The following is a 27760-nucleotide window of genomic DNA, read 5'->3' as shown; positions in this document are numbered from 1 at the left end:
TGATGAAAGAAACAAAAGCTGAAAAAATATTCTCTCTATTATTCTGACATTTCACAATCTTAAAATAAAGTGGTGATCCTAACTGACCTAAGACGGTTACATTTTACTCTGATTAAATGTCAGGAATAGTTTAAAACTGAGTTTAAATGTATTTGGCTAAGGTGTATGTAAACTTCTACTGTACGTCCCTGCATGCAGGGAATTTTCCTATTCATTCCCATTATTTGGCTTTTCCCCCATTGTCAATGCATTGCAGTAGACGTATGCAAAAAAGGCATTTCATATATTTTTATTCATTCGATCGGCCAAGGCTTTAGCAGACAGAGAGCCCGCCATCGGCACGGTTTGGTTTTAGTTGGCCTTTTTGCGTCTGTATTGCTAATATGTGTGTGTGTGTGTGGGTGACCTCTTTTAGGTGGCAAAGAGAAATGAGAGGTAAGGCTACAGTTAAACTTCTGTGCCTGGCCTGTCCACAGTGCCCAGTGTTGGTATGTAGAGAAGGAAGATGTGGTTGAGTCGCCCATGGAAACTAACTCCAACTGAAATGTCTGCCGAAAAAAAGAGGTGGTCTGACTAAATGTGTAGATTTCAACTCCCTTTCAGCATAATATAAATAATTGCCATGTTATGTCAACCACAGATTTTTATTTGCACTTATGAATGTCCTTTTCATCAATAGTAGTGTGCTTTTTGTGTTATTATTTAGCAATCTTCGGGATGGATGTCACCCTTCCCTGCAGCATCAGCAGAATGCAGGAGAAGTACAGAGTTGGCAGGATGCAATGCAGTGCTCTCCTCGGTCTGCTTTTCTAGCCATTTTCCCCAAACTGCCATATATGATTGGTAGAGGTTTGATTTTCTTCAGTTTGTGGAGTGAAGCAAACTATAACCTATGAACGAGAGCCATATACATGACTCTGGCTATAGACCTAGGCTTACTCTTTTTTTTTTTTTTTTTTTTTTTTTTTTTTGTCTGAAGAGTTAGGCTTCGCCCAGTATACAATTGGTCTGTTTTACCTTGGTCTGAATCTGTCAAGCAACAGTGCCATACGGAGCAGTTATTTGGCCTAGATCCTTCGTATGCTGACAATCTAAAATATTACCAGCTGGCCATATTGCATTAGTCATTACTTCAGTTTGTTATGCATTTATTGATGGTCGCTGCACGAGTCACCTCCTGTGCATGGAAAGCAGATAGACTGCACACCTCTGGTGCTCTGTAATACCTTTCTCGCACGACTGAGATGAGCTGAGCCAAGCTGTACTATGCTGGTCTGGTTACGCATCCATCATAATGGCAGTCGAAAGGACAGTCTGACACACAAACTTTGAAACCGCACCGTATGATTCCGGTCGGCGTAAAGGCATTTAAAAAGTGTAAAGAAAAGCGATCCGTCCGGGTTGGCATGTTGGCGTGAAAGGTGTCAATCAGTGCATTGGTGGCAGAGGCTTTTTTGGCCCTGTGTTCCTGTCTTCTCCATGTAGCCAGATGGAGACAGGAGAGATGGATAAACTCAGGTCAATCCCTGCCCGTGCCCTGCTCAACACTGGTTGCCTGGTGCATTGCTTTCTGCACAGGATTTGAAACCAGAGCCTTCATTATTCGGTAGGTCTAGTAAAGTCACTGTGGTTTACACAGCTACCGGTTTTCTCAGAACAGCGGCTGTGACTTTTGCCCATGAAAAGACGTTTCACGCATCACTGTTTGGTGCATGGATGACCTGGGTTCCATCTCTTTCCTCCACAATGCATACTTGGGCTTATGCCTTGGGTTGGTGTATCTGAAGACAACGTGTGTGTATATACACTTAGACTAATATGTATTTTTGTTTTGAGTTAATGTTATACTGAACAAAAATATAAACGCAACATGTACATTTCAGACATAGCTGGTAAATTCGCTCAGAATATGGCTGGTGTCAGCCGAACCAGCTCTGCTAGGGTGAGTAAAATGGTCAGTGAGCTGTTCCCTCATTTGTGTCTGGAAGTAGCTAGCCAACGTTAGTATGTTAGTATGGGTGCTTGACTGCGTCCAGTGTGCGTCCTGAACACGCAGAGACCGCAACGCTCTGAAGTTAAGAACGGACAATCTGACAACGCTCTGAGTTTACGAACCCAAAGAACATACTGGCACTCCAGACTACGAACACACCCGTAGTATAAACCACCCTTTCAGTCTTGAAATCCTTGGTTATTTTAGTACATAGCCCCACAGTGAATCCTTAAAGAGATGGCTGGGGCTAAAGCTTCAAAGGGTTTGTATGATGCTGAATGGGTGTAGACGAAGCTCTCCAGTAGGTACCAAAACATTTGATTTATTTTCTGAAAAGTGAGTTTACAAGTTTATCAACCTTCAAAGCAGAATTACTTTCCCATTGTTCCTCAACTGTAGTGTATGATATACCATTTTCTAGCTCTGAGTCTCTACTTTTATCCCATATGTCCCAGTTCTTCTATGGCCTGCAGGCTCACCAGACATGTCACCCCTTGAACACGCTGTCGTACACATCGATCCAGATGTGGGTGACATGTCACCTACATCTGGATCGATCTGTACGACAGCATGTTGAAGTTACCCGCCAATATCCAGAAACTTCAAACAGCCGTTAAAGAGAAGTGGGACAACATTTCACAGGGCACAATTAACAGCCTGATCAACTCTATGTGAAGGAGATGTCGCACTGCATGAGGCAAATGGGGGGTTACATCAGATAGTGACTGGTTTTCTGATCCACGCCCCTACTTTTTTTGTGACCAACAGATGCATATCTATTCCCAGTCATGTGAAATCCATAGATTAGGACCTAATGAACTGAAATAGTTACATGTTGCGTTTTTAATATTTTTGTTCAATGTATCATAATTAGGCCTATATTAGACATGTTATGTTTTTTATATTATTATTGTTAGGTTACTATTATAAGCCTATTATTCAGTATATACTCATAGCGAGTTTGACAACAAATCTGTGTTTTTAAATTGAAAGTCAAGGGTGGGGACCTTCAATGCTGCAGACATTTTGTTTGGTACGCTTCCCCAGATCTATGCCTCGACACAATCCTGTCTCGGAGCTCTCCGGGCAATTCCTTTGACCTCATGGCTTGGTTTTTGCTCTGGCATGCACTGTCAACTGTGGAGACCATATATAGATAGACAAGTGTGTGTGTGCGTGCCTTTCCAAATCATGTCCAATCAATTGAATTTACCACAGGTGGACTCCAATCAAGTTGTAGAAACATCTCAAGGATGTTCAATTAAAACAGGATGCACTTGAGCTCAATTTCGAGTCTCATAGCAAAGGGTCGGAATACTTTTATGTAAATAAGTTATTATTTTTTTATTTTTTTAAATCAACCTGTTTTCACTTGGTCTTTTATGGGGTATTGTGTATAGAATGCAGAGTTTAAAACAAACAAAAAAACATTTTAGAATAAGGCTGTAACTTAACGAAATGTGCAGTAAGTCGTCTGGTCTGAATACTTTCTGAAGGCGCTGGCATGGTGACCATATTACCGCCACACCTGCGGTCACAAGTCATGACGGCAGTCAAATTCCACGTGGCTGTTTAGTCATGGTAAATAGGCTTCTCCAAGCCTGGCGCTGCTGATGGTCATTAGTAGCCTACCAAACTTACTAACTGCCTTGTACTCTGCACGCTTATTTTCCCTCTAATCACTCTTATGCAAATGTCATCGCAAATCAAAATCTGGCACTAAATGCGTGCTAGTGAGCTCATGTTGCTCAACATTTCTATAGGCTGTGCAATTGTGTGAGAAAATGTTGAAGTCCTCTAAGCGTTTTCTATAGGCTAGGCCTATATTTTTTCTCAACCTTCCTAATATTTAAGCACATTGCTTCTCTTTAAAACAGAAGTATAGCCTACCTGGCTGGCATGAAAATGAACTGTGGGAAAAGTGTCCTCCATTCGTTAATTAAGTGCATAGATGACATGTTTTTTTCCCCCCCGCTGCCCCTGTTTCGAGACATGCATGATAATGGTGCGTTCTTCTTCTAAAATAATGTCACACATTATTTACTATCTGTAAAGACGAGATTAAATCAAGTATAGTGTGATGAGTGACAATATTAGCCACTCACTTGTGAATTATATATTATAATGTCCTGCCTAAGGCAAACGGCGCATGCTTTGTTTTGGGCAACTTTTCAAGTCATAGTTGCACACTTAATGGAATGAAGCACATTAAGCCACTTTACATACAGTGGGGCAAAAAAGTATTTAGTCAGCCACCAATTGTGCAAGTTCTCCCACTTAAAAGGATGAGAGGCCTGTAATTTTCATCATAGGTACACTTGAACTATGACAGACAAAATGAGAAAAAAAAAATCCAGAAAATCACATTGTAGGATTTTTAATTTATTTATTTGCAAATTATGGTGGAAAATAAGTATTTGGTCAATAACAAAAGTTTATCTCAATACTTTGTTATATACCCTTTGTTGGCAATGACGGAGGTCAAACTTTTTCTGTAAGTCTTCACAAGGTTTTCACACACTGTTGCTGGTATTTTGGCCCATTCCTCCATGCAGATCTCCTCTAGAGTAGTGATGCTTTGGGGCTGTTGCTGGGCATCACGGACTTTCGACTCCCTCCAAAGATTTTCTATGGGGCTGAGATCTGGAGACTGGCTAGGCCACTCCAGGACCTTGAAATGCTTCTTACGAAGCCACTCCTTCGTTGTCCGGGCGGTGTGTTTGGGATCATTGTCATACTGAAAGACCCAGCCACGTTTCATCTTCAATGCCCTTGCTGATGGAAGGAGGTTTTCACTCAATCTCACGATACATGGCTCCATTCATTCTTTCCTTTACACGGATCAGTCGTCCTGGTCCCTTTGTAGAAAAACAGCCCCAAAGAATGATGTTTCCACCCCCATGCTTCACAGTAGGTATGGTGTTCTTTGGATGCAACTCAGCGTTCTTTGTCCTCCAAACACGACGAGTTGAGTTTTTACCAAAAAGTTATATTTTGGTTTCATCTGACCATATGACATTCTCCCAATCTTCTTCTGGATCATCCACATGCTCTCTAGCAAACTTCAGACGGGTCTGGACATGTACTGGCTTAAGCAGGGGGACACGTCTGGCACTGTAGGATTTGAGTCCCTGGCGGCGTAGTGTGTTACTGATGGTAGGCTTTGTTACTTTGGTCCCAGCTCTCTGCAGGTCATTCACTAGGTCCCCCTCGTGTGGTTCTGGGATTTTTGCTCACCGTTCTTTTGATCATTTTGACCCCACGGGGTGAGATCTTGCATGGAGCCCCAGGTTGAGGGAGATTATCAGTGGTTTTGTATGTCTTCCATTTCCTATTAATTGCTCCCACAGTTGATTTCTTCAAACCAAGCTGCTTACCTATTGCAGATTCAGTCTTCCCAGCCTGGTGTAGGTCTACATTTTTGTTTCTGGTGTCCTTTGACAGCTCTTTGGTCTTGGCCATAGTAGAGTGTGACTGTTTGAGGTTGTGGACCGGTGTCTTTTTCTACTGATAACAAGTTCAAACAGGTGCCATTAATACAGGTAACGAGTGGAGGACAGAGGAGCCTGTTAAAGAAGTTACAGGTCTGTGAGAGCCAGAAATCTTGTTTGTAGGTGACCAAATACTTATTTTCCACCATAATTTGGAAATAAATTAATAAAATCCTATAATGTGATTTTCTCATTTCGTCTGTCATAGTTGAAGTGTACCTATGATTGAAATTACAGACCTCTCTCATCATTTTAAGTGGGAGTACTTGCACAATTGGTGGCTGACTAAATACTTTTTTCCCCCACTGTACATGCACAGCACGTGAGTTTATAGTTTGGGGAAGATCATATTCACCATAGAAATGCACCTTTTTATAATATGTATTACATGCATATTCTTAATTGTGGTCACTTTTGACAATGTTGCTTTCATGCTAATGGAAAAATGTTTTGGGCATATTGCCTACTGCCTTATGCGCATTTCTGCGCTCCGTAATGTTTAGAAATAGCCTGATACCTTATCAACATTTTAAGCTAAACTTTCTGATCTGTTGCTTCGCGTTCCTAGGAAACTATGCAGTTTCTTTTTTTTTTTACGTGTTATTTCTTACATTAGTACACCAGGTCATCTTAGGTTTCATTACATACAGTCGAGAAGAACTACTGAATATAAGAGCAGCGTCAACTCACCATCAGTACGACCAAGAATATGACTTTCGCGAAGAGGATCCTGTGTTCTGCCTTTCACCCAGGACAACGGAATGGATCCCAGCCGGCGACCCAAAAAAACGACTTCGTAAAAGAGGGAAACGTAGCGGTCTTCTGGTCAGACTCCGGAGACGGGCACATCTTGCACCACTCCCTAGTATACTTCTCGCCAATGTCCAGTCTCTTGACAACAAGGTTGATGAAATCCGAGCAAGGGTAGCATTCCAAAGAGACATAAGAGACTGTAATGTTCTTTGCTTCACGGAAACATGGCTCACTGGAGAGACTCTATCAGAGTCTGTGCAGCCAGCTGGTTTCTCCACACATCGCGCCGACAGAAACAAACATCTTTCTGGTAAGAAGCGGGGCGGGGGCGTATGCCTTATGGCTAACGAGACGTGGTTTGGTCACAAAAGCATACAGGAACTCAAATCCTTCTGTTCACCTGATTTAGAATTCCTCACAAACAAATGTCGACCGCATTATCTACCAAGGGAATTCTCTTCAATTATAATGACAGCCGTATATATTCCCCCCCAAGCAGACAAATCGGTGGCTCTGAACAAACTTTATTTGACTCTTTGCAAACTGGAATCCATACATCCTGAGGCTGCATTCATTGTAGCTGGGGATTTTAACAAGGCTAATCTGAAAACAAGACTCCCTAAATTTTATCAGCATATCGATTGCGCAACCAGGGCTGGCAAAACCTTGGATCACTGCTATTCTAACTTCTGCGACGCATATAAGGCCCTGCCCCGCCCTCCTTTCGGAAAAGCTGACCACAACTCCATTTTGTTGATCCCTGCCTACAGACAAACTAAAACAAGAAGCTCCCACGCTGAGGTCTGTTCAACGCTGGTCCGACCAATCTGATTCCACACTCCATGACTGCTTCCATCACGTGGACTGGGATATGTTTCGTATTGCGTCAGACAACAACATTGACGAATACGCTGATTCGGTGTGCGAGTTCATTAGAATGTGCGTTGAAGATGTCGTTCCCATAGCAACGATAAAAACATTCCCAAACCAGAAACCGTGGATTGATGGCAGCATTCGCGTGAAACTGAAAGCGCGAACCACTGCTTTTAATCAGGGCAAGGTGACCGGAAACATGACCGAATACAGTGTAGCTATTCCCTCCGCAAGGCAATCAAACAAGCTAAGCGTCAGTATAGAGACAAAGTAGAGTCGCAATTCAACGGCGCAGACACGAGGTATGTGGCAGGGTCTACAGTCAATCACAGATTACAAAAAGAAAACCAGCCCCGTCACGGACCAGGATGTCTTGCTCCCAGGCAGACAAAATAACTTTTTTGCCCGCTTTGAGGGCAATACAGTGCCACTGACACGGCCCGCTACTAAACCTGCACTCTCCTTCACTGCAGCCGAGGTGAGTAAAACATTTAAACGTGTTAACCCTCGCAAGGCTGCAGGCCCAGACGGCATCCCCAGCTGCGCCCTCGGAGCATGCGCAGACCAGCTGGCTGGTGTGTTTACGGACATATTCAATCAATCCCTATCCCAGTCCGCCCCCGTAGCACTCACTTCCGTCATCATGAAGTGCTTTGAGAGACTAGTCAAGGACCATATCACCTCCACCCTACCTGACACCTATGACCCACTCCAATTTGCTTACCGCCCAAATAGGTCCACAGACAATGCAATCTCAACCACACTGCACACTGCCCTAACTCATCTGGACAAGAGGAATACCTATGTGAGAATGCTGTTCATCGTCTACAGCTCGGCATTTAACACCATAGTACCCTCCAAGCTCGTCATCAAGCTCGAGACCCTGGGTTTCGACCCCGCCCTGTGCAACTGGGTACTGGACTTCCTGACGGGCCGCCCCCAGGTGGTGAGGGTAGGCAACAACATCTCCACCCCGCTGATCCTCAACACTGGGGCCCCACAAGGGTGCGTTCTGAGCCCTCTCCTGTACTCCCTGTTCACCCACGACTGCGTGGCCACGCACATCTCCAACTCAATCATCAAGTTTGCATCTCATGTATATACTGTACTCGATACCATCTACTGTATCTTGCCTATGCCGCTCTGTACCATCACTCATTCATATATCTTTATGTACATATTCTTTATCCCCTTACACTTGTGTGTATAAGACAGTAGTTTTGGAATTGTTAGTTAGATTACTTGTTGGTTATTACTGCATTGTCGGAACTAGAAGCACAAGCATTTCGGTACACTCGCATTAACATCTGCTAACCATGTGTATGTGACAAATACATTTGATTTGATTTGATTTTGAGGCTCATTGCTTAAAACAGTAAAAAAAAAAATTAAAAAGCTTTTTGGTTGAATTGATTTGGGATCTATCGCATCCCACAACTGTCCAAGAGTATGTTTTGGAATATTTATTTCTTGCACAGACTAGAATAGGTCAACTTTTGTACTATGGGTATTGTAGATTGACAGGGTAGTGCTCTTGCTGTTCTATAGGCCTACTCATCTTTTTTGTCTGCCGAAAATTAAATGTGGACAGTTCTTCCAATATCTTCAATATGCTCCTCAGAATTTGATAAGGACGCGTGCAGTTGCTTCCCATATGTGTCTGTCTTCACTTGTTGAAGAGAAAAGACCCAATCACGTGACTGAGGGCCATGTGCGTCAGAGGTTCTTCGGCATGCAGTTGGGAGAAGAGAATTCTATTCAGCCACTGGCGGCAAAAGGCATGTTTTTTTTAGGGGGATTATCGCCACACAGGGATGCAGCCGGGAAATTAGAGGCTTGTCAAATGAGACTGAAGTGTGTGCAGCCTGCGCAAAAAACAAAGCAGACCTCGTGCCTTCTCAAATCACCATTAGTCACATCTTGCCGCCTTAATGTTTTAAAATTCAAAACATATATATCCCAACATTTGTATCCAACTAAAGTTACATAATCCTAAATGAAGCATATAGGAGTACCTATTTCTTAACCGCTCAACACAGAATAGCCGCATGTGTGCACTTCCTAAAATCGTTTGGATAAAATATCCTTTGTATTTTATTCAGCTATGTTCAATTGCATTCTTCATACTATTAAAAATAATGCCACGTAATTCTAAGCAAATCTTGTCTGCTAAATGAGCCTAGTGTAGCCCACAGCCATATGGCATAGCCAGATCAGGACAAGGACAAGTCAGAGTATGCTATTCTGTTCTTCTGAAATAGACTACATTTCCTTATGTTTCTTTAGACCTGTCTAAAATAAATAATGGGTTAATTGTGATGGTGTAGGCTATATTACATGGATTTATTAGACTTGTTAAAATGTAGATGTTCCAAAGGTCTGCATCTCAGTGGCTTGTAGGCTGTGTGTGGAAGGCAGCTAAATGTGTATGTTAATTTATGGTCAGTTACTGTGAGTCCGGCAATTATTTGCTTGACATTCACCGGTTGGCGTAATTTCATGACTGCCACAGCCCTAGGTTTGCAAATATAGTTTTTCTAAAATGAAAATACATTAGTGCAACTTATTTGGCCGAAAAAAATAGCTTCATTATCATCAGAAAACAGAAGTGCAAAGTTTTTTGGCGAGCAGCCACACAAGTAAATTAGCTTGCATCGTTTTGCATAAACGATGCATGGCCATCATATTTCTGTTTCATCACAGATGAAAAACACATTTTGTATTGTGACCCCTGCAGTTGTAATGCAGGATATCTTCTTCTCACCCACTCTTCCATGGCCAAGCTTAGCCCCTCTGTTATATTGCCTAAAGTGACGTTTCCAGGCATTTTGACTCCAGCTCCCAGTCCTTGGTGATGGAGTGTGCTGTCGCAGTCATATAGGGCGTCAGGTGCAGCTGGAGAACTTATCCTCTGCAGCAGAGGTAACTCTGGGTCTTCCTTTTCTGTGGCGGTCCTCATGAGAGCCAGTTTCATCATAGCGCTTGATGGTTTTTGAGACTGCACTTGAAGAAACTTTGAAAGTTCTTGACATTTTCCAGATTGACTGACATTCATATCTTAAAGTAATGAGGGACTGTTGTTTCTCTTTGCTTATTTGAGCTGTTATTGCCATAATATGGACTTCATCTTTTTCCAAATAGGGCGATCTTCTGTATACCAAACCTATCTTGTCACAACACAACTGATTGGCTTAAACGCATTAAGAAAGAAAGAAAGAAATTCCATAAATTAACTTTAATCAAGGCACACCATTTGGTGGCCCCCTTTCACCCTGTGTTGGTATCAGAAGTCTGGCACTATGGTGTGATAGAGCATCTGCTAAATTAACTAAATGTATGTATATGTAAAAATTAACAATCACAATGCATGCCGAGTATTATTCTAATGCGCTCTGCCCCAAAACAAACCCAATAATGAATCCCTAGTGTGTGTTGCAGTTCATTTAGCTATGTTCACATGTACATTTACATTTTTGTGATTTAGCAGACACTCTTAAGGCGTCAGCATGCTTCAGTTCGGCTGGCGCCTAGCTGAACTCTTCTAACTGAACAGGTGTGCTCACATATTCCCTTAAGACTGTCACTTGAAAAATTAGGAAAAGCTGCAATAATACTTTGCCCATTTTGAGACGTTGTATCCAGTACTCACTGCCTCAAAATTGTCAGAATGAATCTAAAATAGCTAAAGAAATCTGCCGAGGAGATCTTAGTCGAGCAATTTTACTTCAGATGTTTGGTGCAGTATTTCTCGACGAAAAAATGTGCATTAAAACCAGTCTTCTCACATTGAATGACAAATACTTTATTGAAGATTCCGTACTGTTGACCAATCACCGACGAAGGGGCGTATACTTTGGCTCCGAACTTCGGCTTGCCTTTAGATAGAATCTTGTCTTCCTGAACAGCCGATTAGAAAATAAAATAAAAATCTCACAAGTCCAAAAACAAACGGACCTGTGAGGCTTCTGTTTCTCAAACTAGACACCCTGTGCTTGTCCTCTAGCTCAGTTGTGCACCGGGGCCTCTCACTCCTCTTTCTATTCTGGTTAGAGACAGTTTGCGCTATTCTGTGAAGGGAGTAGTACACAGCGTTGTACGAGATCTTCAGTTTCTTGGCAATTTCTCGCATGGAATAGCCTTCATTTCTCAGAACAAGAATAGACTGACGAGTTTCAGAAGAAAGTTATTTGTTTCTTCACATTTTGAGCCTGTAATCGAACCCACAAATACTGATGCTCCAGATACTCAACTAGTCTAAAGAAGGCCTTTAACCAGAACAACAGTATTCGGCTGTGCTAACACCATTGCAAAAGGGTTTTCTAATGATCAATTAGCCTTTTAAAATGATTTGGATTTTAAACTTGGATTAGCTAACACAATGTGCCATTGGAACATTGGAGTGATGGTTGCTGATAATGGGCCTCTGTGCGCCTTTGTAGATATTCCATAAAAAATCAGCCGTTTCCAGCTACACTAGTCCTTTATAACATAAACAATATCAACACTGTATTTCTGATCAATTTGATATTTTAATTGACAAAAAATGTGCTTTTCTTTCAAAAACAAGGACATTTCTAAGTGACCCCAAACTTTTGAATGGTAGTATATGCATGAACCCTAACTGTTTCGGCTGGGAAGCATGCGGACGCCTTTATCCAAAGTGACTACCTATATTAACAAAATATATATAAACGCAACATGCAGTTGCATTTCATATAAGGAAATCAGTCAATTGATATAAATTCATTAGGCCCTAATCTATGGATTTAACATGACTGGGCATGGGTGCAGCCATGGTTGTACCTGGGAGTTCATGAGCTTTTCCCCACAAAATGGCATTTTTACAGACAAATAGTCTTCAGCATTTGAGAGAAGTTTTTTTGTGTGATTATGGAGCATTTTATTATTATTTTTCAGGTCATGAAACATGGGACCAACACTTTACATTTTGCGTTAATATATAACTACGTGTATTTACCGTCCGTGCATTCAACTGAGGTAGATAAACATCACATTCATAGCAAATAACATGTTCTGTAACTGTTTCTGACAATGTTGTTGCTGTTCGGTACGGCTTCTTGCAAATGCATTTCTTTATTTTAAAAAACAACACGTATTTTTGTTTTAAATGCATTTCAAAATACAAGTGTTATGTAGTTACATGATATTTTTGCCCAATCCTGTCCGCCATCTGGAGCCATCGTCACTTAAGAGCATTCCTCTCTTGTCTGAGCTGCAGCTGATTCACCATGTTTCCCCATATCTGTCAGTAGTGTCATCTATTGTTTTTATTTCACACAGATTGGTTGATCAAGTCATAACTAGGTAGACAAAGGTCAAGGTCCTGTGCTCACGTGACACAGAACAGAATACATGACATCTATGCCTGACTCAATCAGTCCATCACACTTGACTCATGCTTCCTTCTTACTTGTCTGGGAGCCAAGGAAAGAACCATACACGTCATGCTGCTGTTCAATTGCATGCAGCTCGAAAAACGTTTTTTATAGCCCTAGATATCAAGGTGTGAAATAATGTTTTTGCCTTTTATGATTCTCTCCGTGAGGCAGCTGTTCCCCAGTCAATTGAGCACACGAAAGAGTCACAGACAAAGAAGTTCGCTTCTGCTGCAGCCTTCGCTGTAAAATATAACGCTTTGCAGCAGCGATTCGGTCCAGCTACAGGCCTGGCTAAAACATCTCTCTTCGATGTGGCCCTGCCCTCTTGTGTGAGACATCCTGGATTAGGGAAGATTAGGTTAAATCCCGCCAGTTGGCTGGCCGGCGGCACTTCTTTTTCTGCTCCAGTATGGCCCGACCGACCTAGGCTCTGAGGAGGTCCCTTTTGTTCACACCTGGGTGATGACTGGGGATTCATAGGTTTTAGTAATTAATCATCGTGTTGGAATAACATCATATGGATGACCTCATGTCATGAGATGTAGAGAGGACCGTTTCACTGCAGTGTTGACATTGACGTAATCCTTCCCCCATTTATCTACTTCCATTCGAGTCGAGGTGCTAATTGTCTAAGCCTTGCAAAGTTGACTTAAGGTAGATACTCGGTCAACCAGACAGGTTTGCATTGAAGAGAGCTCCCTGACCTGTGAAATTCAGGCAATTATTACAACCCACTGTTTTACGTCATTCGATTTGTAGTGCTTTCTCATTCTTCAGTTTCCTCAGTTACTGTTCTTAAGGAGTGGCTGGTGTTAAATGAAATCTCAATGCTTGTGAGTGTGACGTCCAATGCCTGTGGCTAACCTGTCCATTAATAATTTGTTTCTTATGAACATAGATTTGCGATCTTGCTGTAAGGGGAATGAGCTGTGAAGTCAGACTGAACAGGCTTTGTCCATCTTTTTTTGTACATTTATTTTTTTACAAGGAGGATGTGTGCACTTACATTGGAAAATGTAGGCGCACATAGACATTTTAGAGCTCAATGAAAAATATTTTAGATAATGACTTTTTCTAGGTGCATTGGTGCTCCTAAATGAAAATTCCAAGTCGAACAGCAAAATATTTAGCTGCATTTGCGAGTAAATTGGTCACCACTGTAGAGCCCTGCCTTGATGCTTTTTTCTGTGGTCTGAAACTCCTTAAAGATGAATAAAGTTGTGAAACAAAACCCTTTTCAATCTGTCATTAGATCAGCTATTAATCAGTTAAACTAAATTGCAACCATTTAGGCTACAAGTGGCACAGAAATATGATCTTTTGATTTGCTGAAAACCCTGGCCTCTGTTGCCTAAGCCAGTTTGGGGCTACTGCTCGCAGGGTTGCTTATAGTGAAGGTTTGGGTATATAGCTGGTTTATAGCCTCAAGGTAAGATGCCATAGATTTCTTCTACTGCAGACCAGCTAAGAGTTGGTTACAGTATTGTAGAGTAGTTGCCCCAGTTGTGGCCTTAGGCCTTGAAGACTACCTTTTTATTAATGCTTCTCTTCTCTCTCTAGGATGGCTTGGATGCGTTGGTGTACGACCTTGACTTTCCAGCCTTGAGGAAAAACAAAAGCATCGACAACTTTTTGAATAGATGTAAGTAACTAGCCCATACGAGGCTCTTTTCCCCATTTGTCATCCTTCCTTTGAATCTGTGACTTCCACCATGTAGAACATGCGCACCAGTGTTTCCCCTAGGATTTTTTTCAGCAGTGGCGACAAAGTTGGCATAGGTGGGGGGTGGTGGTGAGCGTGGCCAATGGTGCAATCTCCGATCAACATTTTTAGAGGCTTTCCTCTTGGCTGCAGAGACACAATTTAGCTGTTTCAAAGAAAAGTTCCTGCAAATCTACACATTTTGTCACGGGGTTGAGAAAATTTGCTGTTTTTAAAGCAAATTGTCTGCATTTGTACACAGCATGAGCCATGGCAAAATATCTGAGTGACTAAAACATAACAACAAAATCAATAGGGGCCCCATGACCATTTTAGATTCTCCCCGATTGTTATTTTTTTCACCCCAATTTTGTGATATCCAATTGGTAGTTTGTCTTGTCCCATCGCCACAACTCCCATACGGACCCGGGAGAGGCGAAGGACGAGGGCCGTGCGTCCTCCGAAAACACAACCCCGCCAAGCCGCACTGCTTTTTGACACACTGTTTGCTGAACTCGGAAGCCTACCGAACCAATGTGTTGGAGGAAACACCGTACACCTGGTGACTGTCTCGGTGTGCATGCGCCTGGCCCGGCCCGCCACAGGAATCGCTAGAGCGCGATGTGACAAGGACATCCCGGCCGGCCGAACCCTCCCCTAACCCGGCAGATGTTGGGCAAATTGTGTGCAGCCTCATGGGTCTCCCGGTTGCGACACAGCCCGGTATTGAACCCGGGTCTGTAGTGATGCCTGTCGTTTTTATTTTGGTGATTTTAGTTCTGATGATGTTATAAAATAATATAGCGCTCCATTATCTTTTCTATATGTTTTATCTGGCTTTTGTCGTTTAAGTTCACACTTTTTTATTTTGAGTCACGGCAACGATTTAGCAGTGGCGGCAGGAGAGATTGGAGGCTGTTTTTAGGTCACTGCCTCGCCTCTGTCCAGTCCCGGGTATAATTGTCTGCAGCTTAGCCCACTCAGGGTCCCCAACAAAGGGGCTTTCATGAGTGGCTGGTGACCCACATGGTGTCTATCATGACACGTTCCCTTCACCACTACACCCTCTTTGACTGTAAAACTTATTTTACACATGGACTCTCATCATTTGTGTTAGTGTCTCTATGATGACAATTCTTCACAAACTGTTCATTGTATTAGAAACAAACTATTGTTGAATTAGTCTAGTTGGTACTTTTTTCACGTTCAACTCGGGCTGGGTGATATACCGTATTTGACTATATACCAGTATTCTTGCACAGACCGGTTTGGGTTTTTAATTTACTTTCTATAATGGTATTTTTAATGTTTAAAAAAAATGAAATGTCATACTGAAGTCCAGCGCGTGTAGTGTCTGTTTTTATAGTTTCCTCCATTTGCTATTGGTCATCTTTCTCCCCCTCTTGCTGCATACCACTTCCCACACCACGCCCTACCCCTGTCACTCAAGGAGAGAGTAGTTGCTCAACCAGGGAGTCATGAGCACTTTTTCCCCCTTAAATTTTCACTTCTTCATGGTCAGATAGATTTCGACAAGATGTTGGTGACAACTAGTGATGGGAAATTAGAAATTATTTCAGTATTTGAATAACATAATGATATCCGGATAGTCGAAGTACATGTTTTCAATGATTTTAATTTTTTATTTTACTTCAATGGAGACTCAGGAGGAACCGCCGGTAGTGGTGTGCAGGTCAGCTGTTTGTTCACCTGCTCCTGACTGCAAAGACTAATAACGCATCTGAAAACGCCTGACTATTTGTGATAGTGTAAATCTGAGGCCTGCACCTAACCCTCGTGTATATATATATATATATATATATATATATATATATATGTATATATATATGTATATATATATATGTATATATGTATGTATATATGTATGTATATATATGTATATATGTATGTATGTATATGTATGTATATGTATGTATGTATGTATGTATGTATATGTATGTATGTATGTATGTATGTATGTATGTGTATGTATGTGTATGTATGTGTATATGTATGTATGTGTATATATATATATATATATATATATATAGTTTTGGGACAGGGGTTGCAGGATTTTGTTTTGTCATTTAGATATGTTTCTGCTTATGATTTCAGACATTTTGGTAGGCTATTTGTTATTCAACTTGTCTATAATTAGATACATATAGCTTCTCTTTTGTCATATGTTGCCCTAGAAGACGAAATAAACCATTGCTCAACAGAATGTGGTTGAAATACTATCATATTTTATGATGAAGACCGCACCTCTACAGATCGTATCTAATGGAGCATTGCATTCTCAAGATGCAGAAAGAAATGAATCATTATTCTCCACTCCTGTTCCCAAGTAAAAATGTTCCTCATTTGGTGTATAATTTTACTGCAAGAAATGCTTAATTCAGCAGAGGTTAAGACGATAGCCCTGTTCGCACGGTACGAATATTACCAGAGAACGTTGGTTATGCATTTGTTACCCCAGAATGTCTGTTATTCCAGAGAAGGATTTGACGAGCTAAGTTTTTTTCCCAACCTGCCCCCTGTAATTGGGTATAGTGTCGCTATAATATTTGCATTGAGGAAGTGTGATTCAATATCATTAGGATATTTTAGCTATCCGCAGTAGACATTCTAAATGCCCCCCAGCCTTCAGATGTGAGCTAAACGGCTAACTACAAATCACATTTTATTTACCAAATACACCAGGTTTAGACTTTACAGTGAAATGCTTACTTACAAGCCCTTACTAACCAACAATGCAGTTAAAAAATAAAAATAAAAGATTAACAAGGAATATAATAGAAACAAAATTGAAGAAATTAAAGTTACATAATTAAAGAGCAGCAGTAAAATAACAATATCGAGGCTATATACAAGGGGCACCGGTTAGTCGAGGTAATATGTACATGTAGGTAGAGTTATAAAAGTGACTATGCATAGATAATAACAGAGTAGCAGCAGTGTAGGAGAGGGGGGGGGTCAATACAAATAGTCTGGGTTGTCTTTTGATTAGTTGTTCAGGCGTCTTATGGCTTGGGGGTAGAAGCTGTTATGGAGCCTTTTGGTCCTAGACTTGGCGCTCCAGTACCGCTTGCCATGTGGTAGCTGAGAGAACAGTCTATGACCTGGGTGGCTGGAGTCAATTTTTAGGGCCTTCCTCTGACACTGCTTGGTCTAGAGGTCCTGGATGGCAGGAAGCTTGGCCCCAGTGATGTACTGGCCTGTACGCACTACCCTCTAGTGCCTTGCGTTGGCCGAGCAGTTGCCATACCAGGCAGTGATGCAACCAGTCAGGAAGCTCTAGCTGGTGCAGCTGTATAACCTTTTGAGGATCTGAGGACCCGTGCCAAATCTTTTCAGTCTCCCGAGGGGGAATAGGTTTTGTTGTGCTCTTCACGACTGTCTTGGTGTGCTTGGACCATGTTAGTTTGTTGGTGATGTGGACACCAAGGAACTTGACGCTCTCAACCTGCTCCACCACAGCCGCATCGATGTGAATGGGGGTGTGCTCGGTCCTACTTTGCCTGTAGTCCACAATCATCTCCTTTGTCCTTGGTCACTTTGAGGGAGAGGTTGTTATTCCTGGCACCACACGGCCAGATCTCTGACCTCCCATAGGGATGTCGGTGATCAGGCCTACCACTGTTGTCATCTGCAAACTTAATGATGGTATTTGGAGTCGTGCCTGGCCGTGCAGTCATGAGTGAACAGGGAGTACAGGAGGGGACTGAACACGCACCCCTGAGGGACCCCTGTGTTGAGGAACAGCGTGGCGGATGTGTTGTTACCTACCCTTACCACCTGGGGGTTGCCCGTCAGGAAGTCCAGGATCCAGTTGCAGAGGGAGGTGTTTAGTCCCATGGTCCTTAGCTTAGTGATGAGCTTTGAGGGCACTATGGTGTTGAACGCTGAGCTGTTGTCAATGAATAGCATTCTCACATAGGTGTTCCTTTAGTCCAGATGTTAAAGGGCATTGTGAAGTGCAATAGAGATTGCATCATCTGTGGATCTGTTGATGCTGTATGCAAATTGGAGTGGGTCTAGGGTTTCTGGGATAATGGTGTTGATGTGAGCCATGACCAGCCTGTCAAAGCACTTCATGGCTACAGACGTGAGTGCTACTTGTCTGTAGTAATTTATGCCGGTTACCTTAGTGTTCTTGGGCACAGGGACTATGGTTGTCTGCTTGAAACATGTTGGTATTATAGACTCAGACAGGGAAAGTTTGAAAATGTCAGTGAAGACGCTTTAAAAAAAAATTAGGCTATGGATGAGAAAGTGAATTTGTTCCAAATGTTTAGCTCAGTTGTATGCTGCTTTGCGATCTATTAAAAGCAGGGGTTGCATTAAATATCAAATCAAATGTATTTATATAGCCCTTATTACATCAGCTGATATATCAAAGTGCTGTACAGAAACCCAGCCTAAAACCCCAAGCACGCTATTAATTTATCTGTCTGCTAGTTTATTTTCTTAACAAATGCTGACTGAAGGTAAATAGGGACAACTTTTTTTATGACGCATATGGCGATGTTCAAGTCATTCCCACGAAACGTATAAACAAAAGCATTCATTGTGAAGTTGCAACACGGTCTTGCAACAAATGTTGATACATGTAGGCGCGTCATATATAACCTATGCACAGCATTTCATTCAATTTATCGAATCGTTATTGTTTTCTTGCTCAAATATCGAGAAACACCTGTACAACTTAGACATTTATGTCGATTCGCACGGCACGAGTATTATCAGAGGACTTTGCCAAAAAACAGTAGGTTTTTCAGGTTAGTCAATGCCCATATTTCAATTTCCATTTAACCCATTTTAGCGGTATGCTACGGTTTCCTTGACATGCCATAGACCTATTTGAAGTCCCGTCTTGTGACTCAAATTTTTATAGTGCCTCGCAATCATCCTCTTTTACCACTTCAAATCTTTTCAAAACATTTTCTGGCCCTCCCTTCTCTTTATTTTTGACTCTCCTTTCCCAGCTTTTGTCTTATTGAATTTCGACAAAGTCCTTTTTGCCCCAGTGGATAAATCTGCTAGTTTATTTTCTTAGCAAATGCTGGCTGAAGGTAATTGTGTTAGCCGTGAATGCTAATTGCTAGTTAGCTGGCTAGCTAGTAGGGATCTGAACAATGGAAAATGTTTCTGAATGTTTAAACTGACATTTAAAAAAATGTTTTTTTCCCCTTAAAATTATAAGAGAGGAATATAATTCAATGTGAATTCACACTCCAGTGTCGCTGCTAGAGCAACAGTTTGGTCTTTCGGATGGTTATGCGTTGCAACTGGATTACCATTACTGTACCTCAATTTCAACGGGCAAAGTTAACACTTCTTTCTCGTTTAACTTCTTAAAGTATTGCCATACAGGACTTTGCTGATGTCGCTTGTCTTTCTCTGCCATTGTTCCAACTGTTAACGATGCTACCTAGGGAAGTCCGTTAAGAACAAATTCTTATTTACAATGACGGCCGGCCAAACCGCCCTATGGGACTCCCAATCATGGCCGGTTGTGATACAGCCTGGATGTAGCGGTAATTGATTGCTCAACTCCTTGCACATCGACTCAATAATTATTTTTTTTGCCCATATCATGCAGCTCTGCGTGTGGAAATTAAAACGAAAGTCCAGGAAATGCAGAAATTGGTTAAAATGCTGCAATATTGTTGTTGGATTGATTATTATAAAACTGTGTTGCCACCCTGGTGTCATGAACTACTCATAAAGAATATTTAGAACTTTTATTATTAAAAAACATAAAATAACATGAATTAGAAAAACAAGTTCAACAGCCAAGTGTTGGAGAGGCCTCGATGGACATTAATGGACTAGCTGTGTTATGAGGGGGACTTGTTGCCAATGGGATGCTTCCCCTCTGGGGTTCTGTACTGCTAGTGCTCTCTTTCTTGCAAACTGCTAGCCCATGACATGTAGTCCAATCATATTCTTGATCACACATAGGCCTATACGCATAGACTCAGTCACATTAGCCGACAGCACGACCACGTCATTTAAAGCTGGAATCCGTAGTGGTGAAACTACCACACCCGTTTAGGATATTATATTACTTCAAACCACAGTTTTCTTCCCCTCGGGCATCATCGCACCTCATTGCACGATGGAACAGAAGAGTATTTACTACAAAAATATTTATCACGAATCGCCTCCGCTCTGTTTACAGAAACAAAACAATGACAATGAGCCTGGGGCGACCAGTGGTGTTGGTTCACCTTAAGCGGATCTCGGCTTAAATGCTTCTCAAAATGTATTTTAATCTCGTTTTTTCAATACCATTTCTCAAGTAAGGATCATGTTCTTCTTGAAACTGTAACTGCTGGAAATGACTGCATCAAAATGTTCTGATTTTAATGGTCCATGGCTTTATTTTGTAGATCATTTGTACTGTGATATGGATACGGTGACACTGGACTCTGGCGCAGTGGAAATGTGTTCTCTGGATGAATGAATCACGCTTCACCTTCTGGAAATCAGTCGGAATAATCTAGGTTTGGCGGGTGCTAGGTGAACTCTACCTGCCCCGATGCATAGTGCCAACTGTAAAGTTTGGCGGATGAGGAATAATGTCTGCGGCTGTTTTTCATGGTTCGGGCTAGGCCCATTTGTTCCAGGCAAGGGAAATCTTAATGCTACAGATTACAGTGGCATTCTAGACGATTCTGTGCTTCCGATTTTGTGGCAACAGTTTGGGGAAGGCCCTTTCCTGTTTCAGCATGGCAATGCCCCCGTGCACAAAGCGAGGTCCATACAGGTTTTTCGAGATTGGTGTGGAAGAACTGGACTGGCCTACACATAGCCCTGACCTCAACCCCATCGAACACCTTTGGGATGAGTTGGAACACCGACTACGAGCCAGGCCTAATCGCCCAACATCGTTGCCCGACCTCACTAATGCTCTTGTGGCTGAATGGAAGCAAGTTCCCGCAGCAATGTTCCAACATTTAGTACAAGGCCTTCCCAGAAGAGTGGAGGCTGTTATAGCAACAAAGGGGGAACCAACACCATATGAATGCCCATGATTTTGGAATGAGCTGTTCGACAAGCAGGTGTCCACATACTTTTGGTCATGTTGTGTACTTCAGATATTCAGTGAGGGTACTGACAGGTTTTCATCTGCTGTTGAGCCTTTTTTTTTTTTCCTATTCTGAATTCTGTCAGTGGACAAAAGCCTCCTTTAGTCATACTCACTAATTAACCCAGTTTACTAATGATAAACCCTTGCCCTGCTCGAACTGGTTTCCTCTTAATGTCATCTCTCCTCCTCAGATAAGGACACCATCAGTAAGATCCGGGACCTGCGGATGAAAGCAGAGGACTATGAGGTGGTCAAGGTTATCGGGAGGGGTGCTTTTGGAGAAGTGCAGTTGGTGAGGATAACCATTATGGTTATGCTAATTTGTCCTCCAGTGAATTACATCAACTGTCATTTGTCTGTCTGCTTGCCCATTTTTATAAATCTGGTGCAGACGTATGAAGTAATTATATGGCTTAAGTCTTTGTTTTCATCTGTATGGAAGCCCAGTGCGCATCCTAAGAAGACTGTTCTCCCGTCTCTCCCAGGTAAGACACAAAGCCACCAGGAAGGTGTACGCCATGAAGCTGCTTAGCAAGTTTGAAATGATCAAAAGGTCGGACTCTGCTTTCTTCTGGGAGGAGAGGGACATCATGGCCTTTGCCAACAGCGCCTGGGTTGTGCAGGTATAGATAATTGAATAACAGTTTATTTTTTATAGCAACTCCCTAGTGTCGTCCTCACTTTGCCTACTAGGAACAATCTGCAAGGAAGCCCGGCGATTGAGTTTCATGTAACAGAATATTCATGCAATTTCTAGTTTTGGGTCTTTTAACTGTCCATTCCTCCTACTTATGTTTGGTCACTAACCTTAAGCCCCCCAGCTGTTTTATGCATTCCAGGATGACCGTTACCTCTACATGGTGATGGAGTACATGCCCGGTGGAGACCTGGTCAACTTGATGAGCAACTATGACGTCCCCGAGAAGTGGGCCCGTTTCTACACCGCTGAGGTGGTGCTGGCTCTGGACGGGATCCACGCCATGGGCTTCATACACAGGTATACTTGCAGGGCTTCTCTTTCTCTTCGCCTCCACTGTAAAGGTTGCTCTTGAATGTCTCCACTTCTATGTCAGTTCTGGCGTGGCAGTTCTCGCCACCCTTCCAAAGCCTCCCTGAATTGGAGAAAGCCGCTCTTTCTCTTGACTGGGTCTTGAAAATGGCAGTTTAATGTACCGTTGTTGGTTTGAGAACGCTTTGGTTGTATAAGATCATGTCTTCGGTTCGAGAGGTGCTGGTTTGTTATATTATTGTGTCTGTCTTTTCAGGGACGTGAAGCCTGATAACATGTTGCTAGACAAAGCAGGCCACTTGAAGTTGGCAGACTTTGGGACCTGTATGAAAATGAACAAGGTAGCTATCGCACTAGCCTTCCAATTCACCACGACTGAAAATGAGGAGTTAGTTGACAGTTCGACACCTTGTAGAGTAGACTGTTGGTCTTCTCGGCTCCCGAAATTGAGATCCGTACCGAATTGGATCTGCAAAATTTCCATCCGACATCAACAGGGACCCTTTAAAATATATATATTTTTTAAGATAATATCGGATCCGAGGTAGACCAGCTCCAACCCAAAATATGTCCGAGATGGTGGAGAATTTTATCGGACATGACCCAGTTAATCAATAGCCTAGAGATTTACCATTCAAATATATATATATATTTTTTACCAGTCTAATTGATTGTTTGACCGTATAATTGATTTGTTAATGCATACATAAAATAATCTAATCATTGATATGGAACTCAAAAGATCCGTCTGGATCAAGTGCCATCTGAGACGAGCTAATTCGTCTTCTTTTTTGTGCCGTGGTATTTGTTTTGGTATCGTGATACTAAACCTGGTATCGAAGTCAACATTCTGGAATCGTGACAACACTAGTTGCACGTTTTCTCTAGCGAGCTCAAGCCAGACCGAGTGGCGGAGAGATATTAATGCATTTGACTGAACTGACTGCCATGCGTAGCACGATTTAACCGTGCATCAATCTTTAGAACGGTTTAGCAGTTCAACACATTTACTCATTTTTCCTCATACATATCAGCTACGTAGGCGTACATTTTTTTTGCTTTCTTGTACTGACAGCTTATGCATTTTATGCAGATCGCATTAAGCATTGTACGATGCGAGACACAGCTGTGTTTTATAAATACGGTAGTATAGCAGTATAATATGAGGCTGTGTTTCAGGATGGTATGGTACGATGCGACACAGCAGTGGGAACACCAGACTACATTTCGCCAGAGGTACTAAAATCCCAGGGAGGAGATGGATATTACGGCCGGGAGTGTGACTGGTGGTCCGTGGGAGTCTTCCTGTACGAAATGCTCGTTGGTGAGTCACAATACGTGCCTTTTTCTCACACTGTTACGATGGGAAACAAACTGATCATATGAACTTGTTGTAGTTCTGGAGCAGAGTATTCCCATTATCTCGTAGACAGGACATGACAAAAATTCTCCTGGTTAGTACTTAACATCCTTCCCTTGTTTTGTCATGTTGCGTAACCCTGCACGAAAGGAACCATGAATCCATACTATACAATGATGAAGTTGAAAATAATACTATCATGTGTTTTCACATTGGCCACTGGTTGCATATCACATGCCTGATTTATTTGATTAGGATCCCCATTAGCTGTTGCAAAAGCAGCGCTACTTTTCCTGAGGTCCACACAAAACATGACAATACAGAACATCAATAGACAAGATCAGCTCAAGGACAGAACTACATATATATATTTTTTTTAAAGGCACATGTAGCATAGATATCAATGCATACACACAAACTATCTAGGTCAAGAAAACAACATTTCACACACATTGAACCTGGGTGGATGTGACCTCTGGAATGACCCTGGGCTCCAGTGTTGTTGTTTATTTGTCGCGTGTGCTTTTCCAGTATATTTATTTGTGATGTTTTGTCGGAACTTATTGTAGACATTCCAGTAACCTAAAAGAAGTGGATGTTTAACCGGCAGATCCAAAGATTATGGTTCGGCATATGGATCAAAATTGGTTAAGGTGAAAGGTCGACGTAAAGTTAAGGAGGTAGCAAACCACCTTTGTGAACCATTGACATTTTGGCTGTATATACAGTGCATTCGTGAAGTATTCAGACCTCTTGACATTTTCCACATTTTGTTACGTTAATGTCTTATTCTAAAATGGATTAAATATCCCCTCCCCCTGAATCTACAAACAATACCCAGTAAATACAGGTTTTTAGATTTTTTTTGCAAATGTATTAATAATAAACAACTGAAAATACATTTACCTAAGTATTTAGTTCCTAAAGTCAGTACTTTGTTGATGCACCTATGGCAGCGATTACAGCATTGAGTCTACTTTGGTATGACGCTACAAGCTTGGCACACCTCTATTTGGGAATTTTCCCCCCATTCTTCTCTGCCGTGTTACTGCACAGCTATTTTCAGGTCTCCTTATATGTTCGATCGGGTTCGGGACAAGAGACATGTTCCGAAGCCACTCCTGACCTTGTGCTTAGGGTCGTTGTCCTGTTGGAAGGTGAACTTTGGCTCCAGTCAAAGGTTCTGAGCTCTCTGGAGCAGGTTTTCATCAAGGATCTCTCTCTGTACTTTGCTCCGTTCATCTTTCCCTCGATCCTGGCTAGTCTCCCAGTCCCTGCCGCTGAGAAACATCCCCACAGCATGATGCTGTCACCATAGGGATGGTGCCAGGTCTCCTCCAGATGTGACATCTAGCATCCAGAGAATCTTGTTTCTCATGGTCCGAGACTACTTTAGGTGCCTTTTGGCAAACTCCAAGCGGGCTGTCATGTGCCTTTTTTACTGAGGAGTAGCTTCTGTCTAGCACTCTACCATAAAGCCCTGATTAGTGGAGTCCTGCAGAGATGGTTGTCCTTCTGGAAGGTTCTCCCATCTCCACAGAGGAATTCTGGAGCTCTGTCAGCTTGACCATTGGGTTCTTGGTCACCTCCCTGACTAAGGCCCTTCTCCCATGATTCCTCAGTTTGGCCGAGCGGCCTGCTCTTGGTGGTTACAAACTTCTTCCATTTTAGAATGGAGGCCCCTGTGTTCTTGGGGACCTTTAATACTACAGAATTTTTTTGATACCCTTCCCCAGATCTGTGAATCGACACAATCCTGTCTCTGAGCTCTACGGTCAGTTCCTTCGACCTCATGGCTTGGTTTTTGCTCTGACCTTATATAGACAGGTGTGTGCCTTTGCAAATCATGTCCAATCAATTGAGTTTATCACAGGTGGACAATCAAGTTGTAGAAACATCTCAAGGATGATCAATGGAAACAGGATGCACCTGAGCTTAATTTCGAGTCTCATAGCAAAGGGTTTGAGTACTTATGTAAATAAGGTATTTGTTTTTTATTTGTAATGTGCTTCTCTGCTTTGTCATTATGGGGTATTGTGTTTAGATTGATGAGGAAAAACAATTTGATCAATTTTAGAATAAGTTTATAACAAAATGTGGGAAAGAAAAGGGGTCTGAATACTTTCCGAATGCACTGCACTAGCTAACCCCAATGCCTTTGGTTTTGTGTGCCTATAGGTGACACACCGTTCTATGCTGACTCGTTGGTGGGAACGTACAGTAAGATCATGAACCACAAGAACGCCCTGACCTTCCCTGATGACAGCGACATCTCCAAGGATGCCAAGAACCTTATCTGTGCCTTCCTGACTGACAGGTGAGGATGATGATGATGGTCGTTCAGAGGGGCCTGACTTAGAAAAAGAGTGCAAGATGTATCTACTTGTCCAGTCAGCTTAACTCATTGAAGGAAGTTAACGGTAGTTTTGCACGCAATTGCTAACTAGTTAGCGCAATGACTGGAAGTTTATGGGATCAGTTAGCATTGCGCCGACACATCAAACTGCACACAGACAACACAATTGTATCCAGAAGTTCATCTGTCAATTAAGCCCTTTATCTATTTACCCAATCTCGCACTATCCCTCTCTCTGTTTCACCAATGATTTTCCAGGTGAACACATAGCTAGAAAGGGAATCGTGTTATGAACTCATTGATTGGATTCAGTCTTTGAGAAATGACTTAAACATCGAGCAGTGATCTTTTGAAGAGCTGTCAATCATGTCTAAATGCTTTCACTGGGTTGTGCCCGGAGACTGTTAGAGGCAAAGCCATAGACTTTGATTAATAATGGACGTTATCGGTGGACGGCAGAATCGCTAAACTGTACGTCCTCTGTTCCTATGTTTTAATTTGTCACCAGAGAGGTAAGACTGGGTCGCAACGGGGTGGATGAGATCAAGAGACATCCTTTCTTCAAGAACGACCAGTGGACATGGGAGAACATCCGAGACAGTGAGTTCCGTTCAGGTTTCATGCTTCCTTTGAAGGGGAGGGGCATTACATTCTGTATTGTTCTGTTGACAAATGTTACAGATAGCCAGACATGCTATAATACCATGTTTTCCAATTGACCTACTAAAGACAGTCACAGGAAAATTCAGAATAAGAACTATTCAATTCATTCAGTATCACAACCACTGAATTCCACGATTTCATTGTGTGAACCTAGATGGTTGATTTTGAGGGTGAGAATGGGGAGGAAAGCTTTCCTCGGTCATGTCCAGTAGGTAGAAAAAAAAAAACATTTTGAAACTGGGAGGTACTACCTAAACTTGTCCAATAAGAATGGCTAATTTCTGTTGCAAATAGTTTTTGCTGCGGTGTACCCTACTGAACAGGAGCCTGGCATTAGTATTCATGTGGTCTCCGGCTACAACAGAGAGATTAGAGGCGGGAGGCTAAATGTAAATCGAGTGGCTGTAGCAGCTCTCAGGATCGCTTGAGCTTTCAAAAGTCTGCATTTTCAAAACGCAGACCAACCAAAAAGCTGCGTTTTTTTAATAGATTTCATATACATGGGTCCTCTCAGTGTTCTAGAATGCAGGAAAATGGGCCTCCCGGGTGGCGCAGTAGTCTAAGGCACTGCATCGCAGTGCAAGCTGTGCCACCAGAGACTCTGGGTTCGCGCCCCTCCAAAAGGAAAAATTTGATAAGTGTTGACACACTCACGAAAATTGGCTAATCAAACACTGGTTCGAACCCAAGCAAACAAACTAGTGTGAAAACGGCGACATAGCAAACGTTCTGAATGTGCTCACGCATCCTATCTTACTTCCTCATTTCCACTCCCCCCGTTTTTCTCGATTTTCTCCTTTCGGCAGCCTGGTCAAAAATGGTCTGTGCCTTATCAAAGTAAAAAATCTGGGACTACGGTGCCCCCATTTTAAATTTTAAGTTGTGTCTGTGGGTTCTGGGAGCTGCAACCCCTTTCAGCGGGAACACTGGACTTGAGGAGGACCACAGAAAGCTCCCCGAGCTGAGCGTGTGCTGGGAACACGTTGCAAAGACCATTGACAGAGACACCAGCCGGGCACACCCTCCCTGCAGAGAGAGTGGTTGTCAGCGAGAGGTTGGGGA

At 42.3% G+C, this 27760-nt stretch overlaps 1 protein-coding gene across 7 annotated transcripts in view; it reads left to right on the top strand.

Moving 5' to 3' along the window:
- LOC118394827 (rho-associated protein kinase 1-like) overlaps positions 1-27760 on the top strand; it is a 72567-nt gene that overhangs the window by 23996 nt on the left and 20811 nt on the right. For all 7 annotated transcript variants that reach the window (XM_035788405.2, XM_035788407.2, XM_035788406.2 and 4 more), the window contains exons 2-9: positions 14070-14151; positions 21502-21602; positions 21796-21933; positions 22132-22307; positions 22576-22660; positions 23499-23643; positions 25858-25996; positions 26544-26635. In XM_035788405.2, coding sequence (XP_035644298.1) covers positions 14070-14151; positions 21502-21602; positions 21796-21933; positions 22132-22307; positions 22576-22660; positions 23499-23643; positions 25858-25996; positions 26544-26635 — 958 coding nt within the window. The remainder of the gene's footprint in view (positions 1-14069; positions 14152-21501; positions 21603-21795; positions 21934-22131; positions 22308-22575; positions 22661-23498; positions 23644-25857; positions 25997-26543; positions 26636-27760) is intronic.

The sequence above is a fragment of the Oncorhynchus keta genome, chromosome 15, assembly GCF_023373465.1.
Source record: "Oncorhynchus keta strain PuntledgeMale-10-30-2019 chromosome 15, Oket_V2, whole genome shotgun sequence".
In the NCBI taxonomy this organism is placed as follows: Eukaryota; Metazoa; Chordata; class Actinopteri; order Salmoniformes; family Salmonidae; genus Oncorhynchus; species Oncorhynchus keta.
This window is presented reverse-complemented; position numbering and strand designations above follow the sequence as displayed.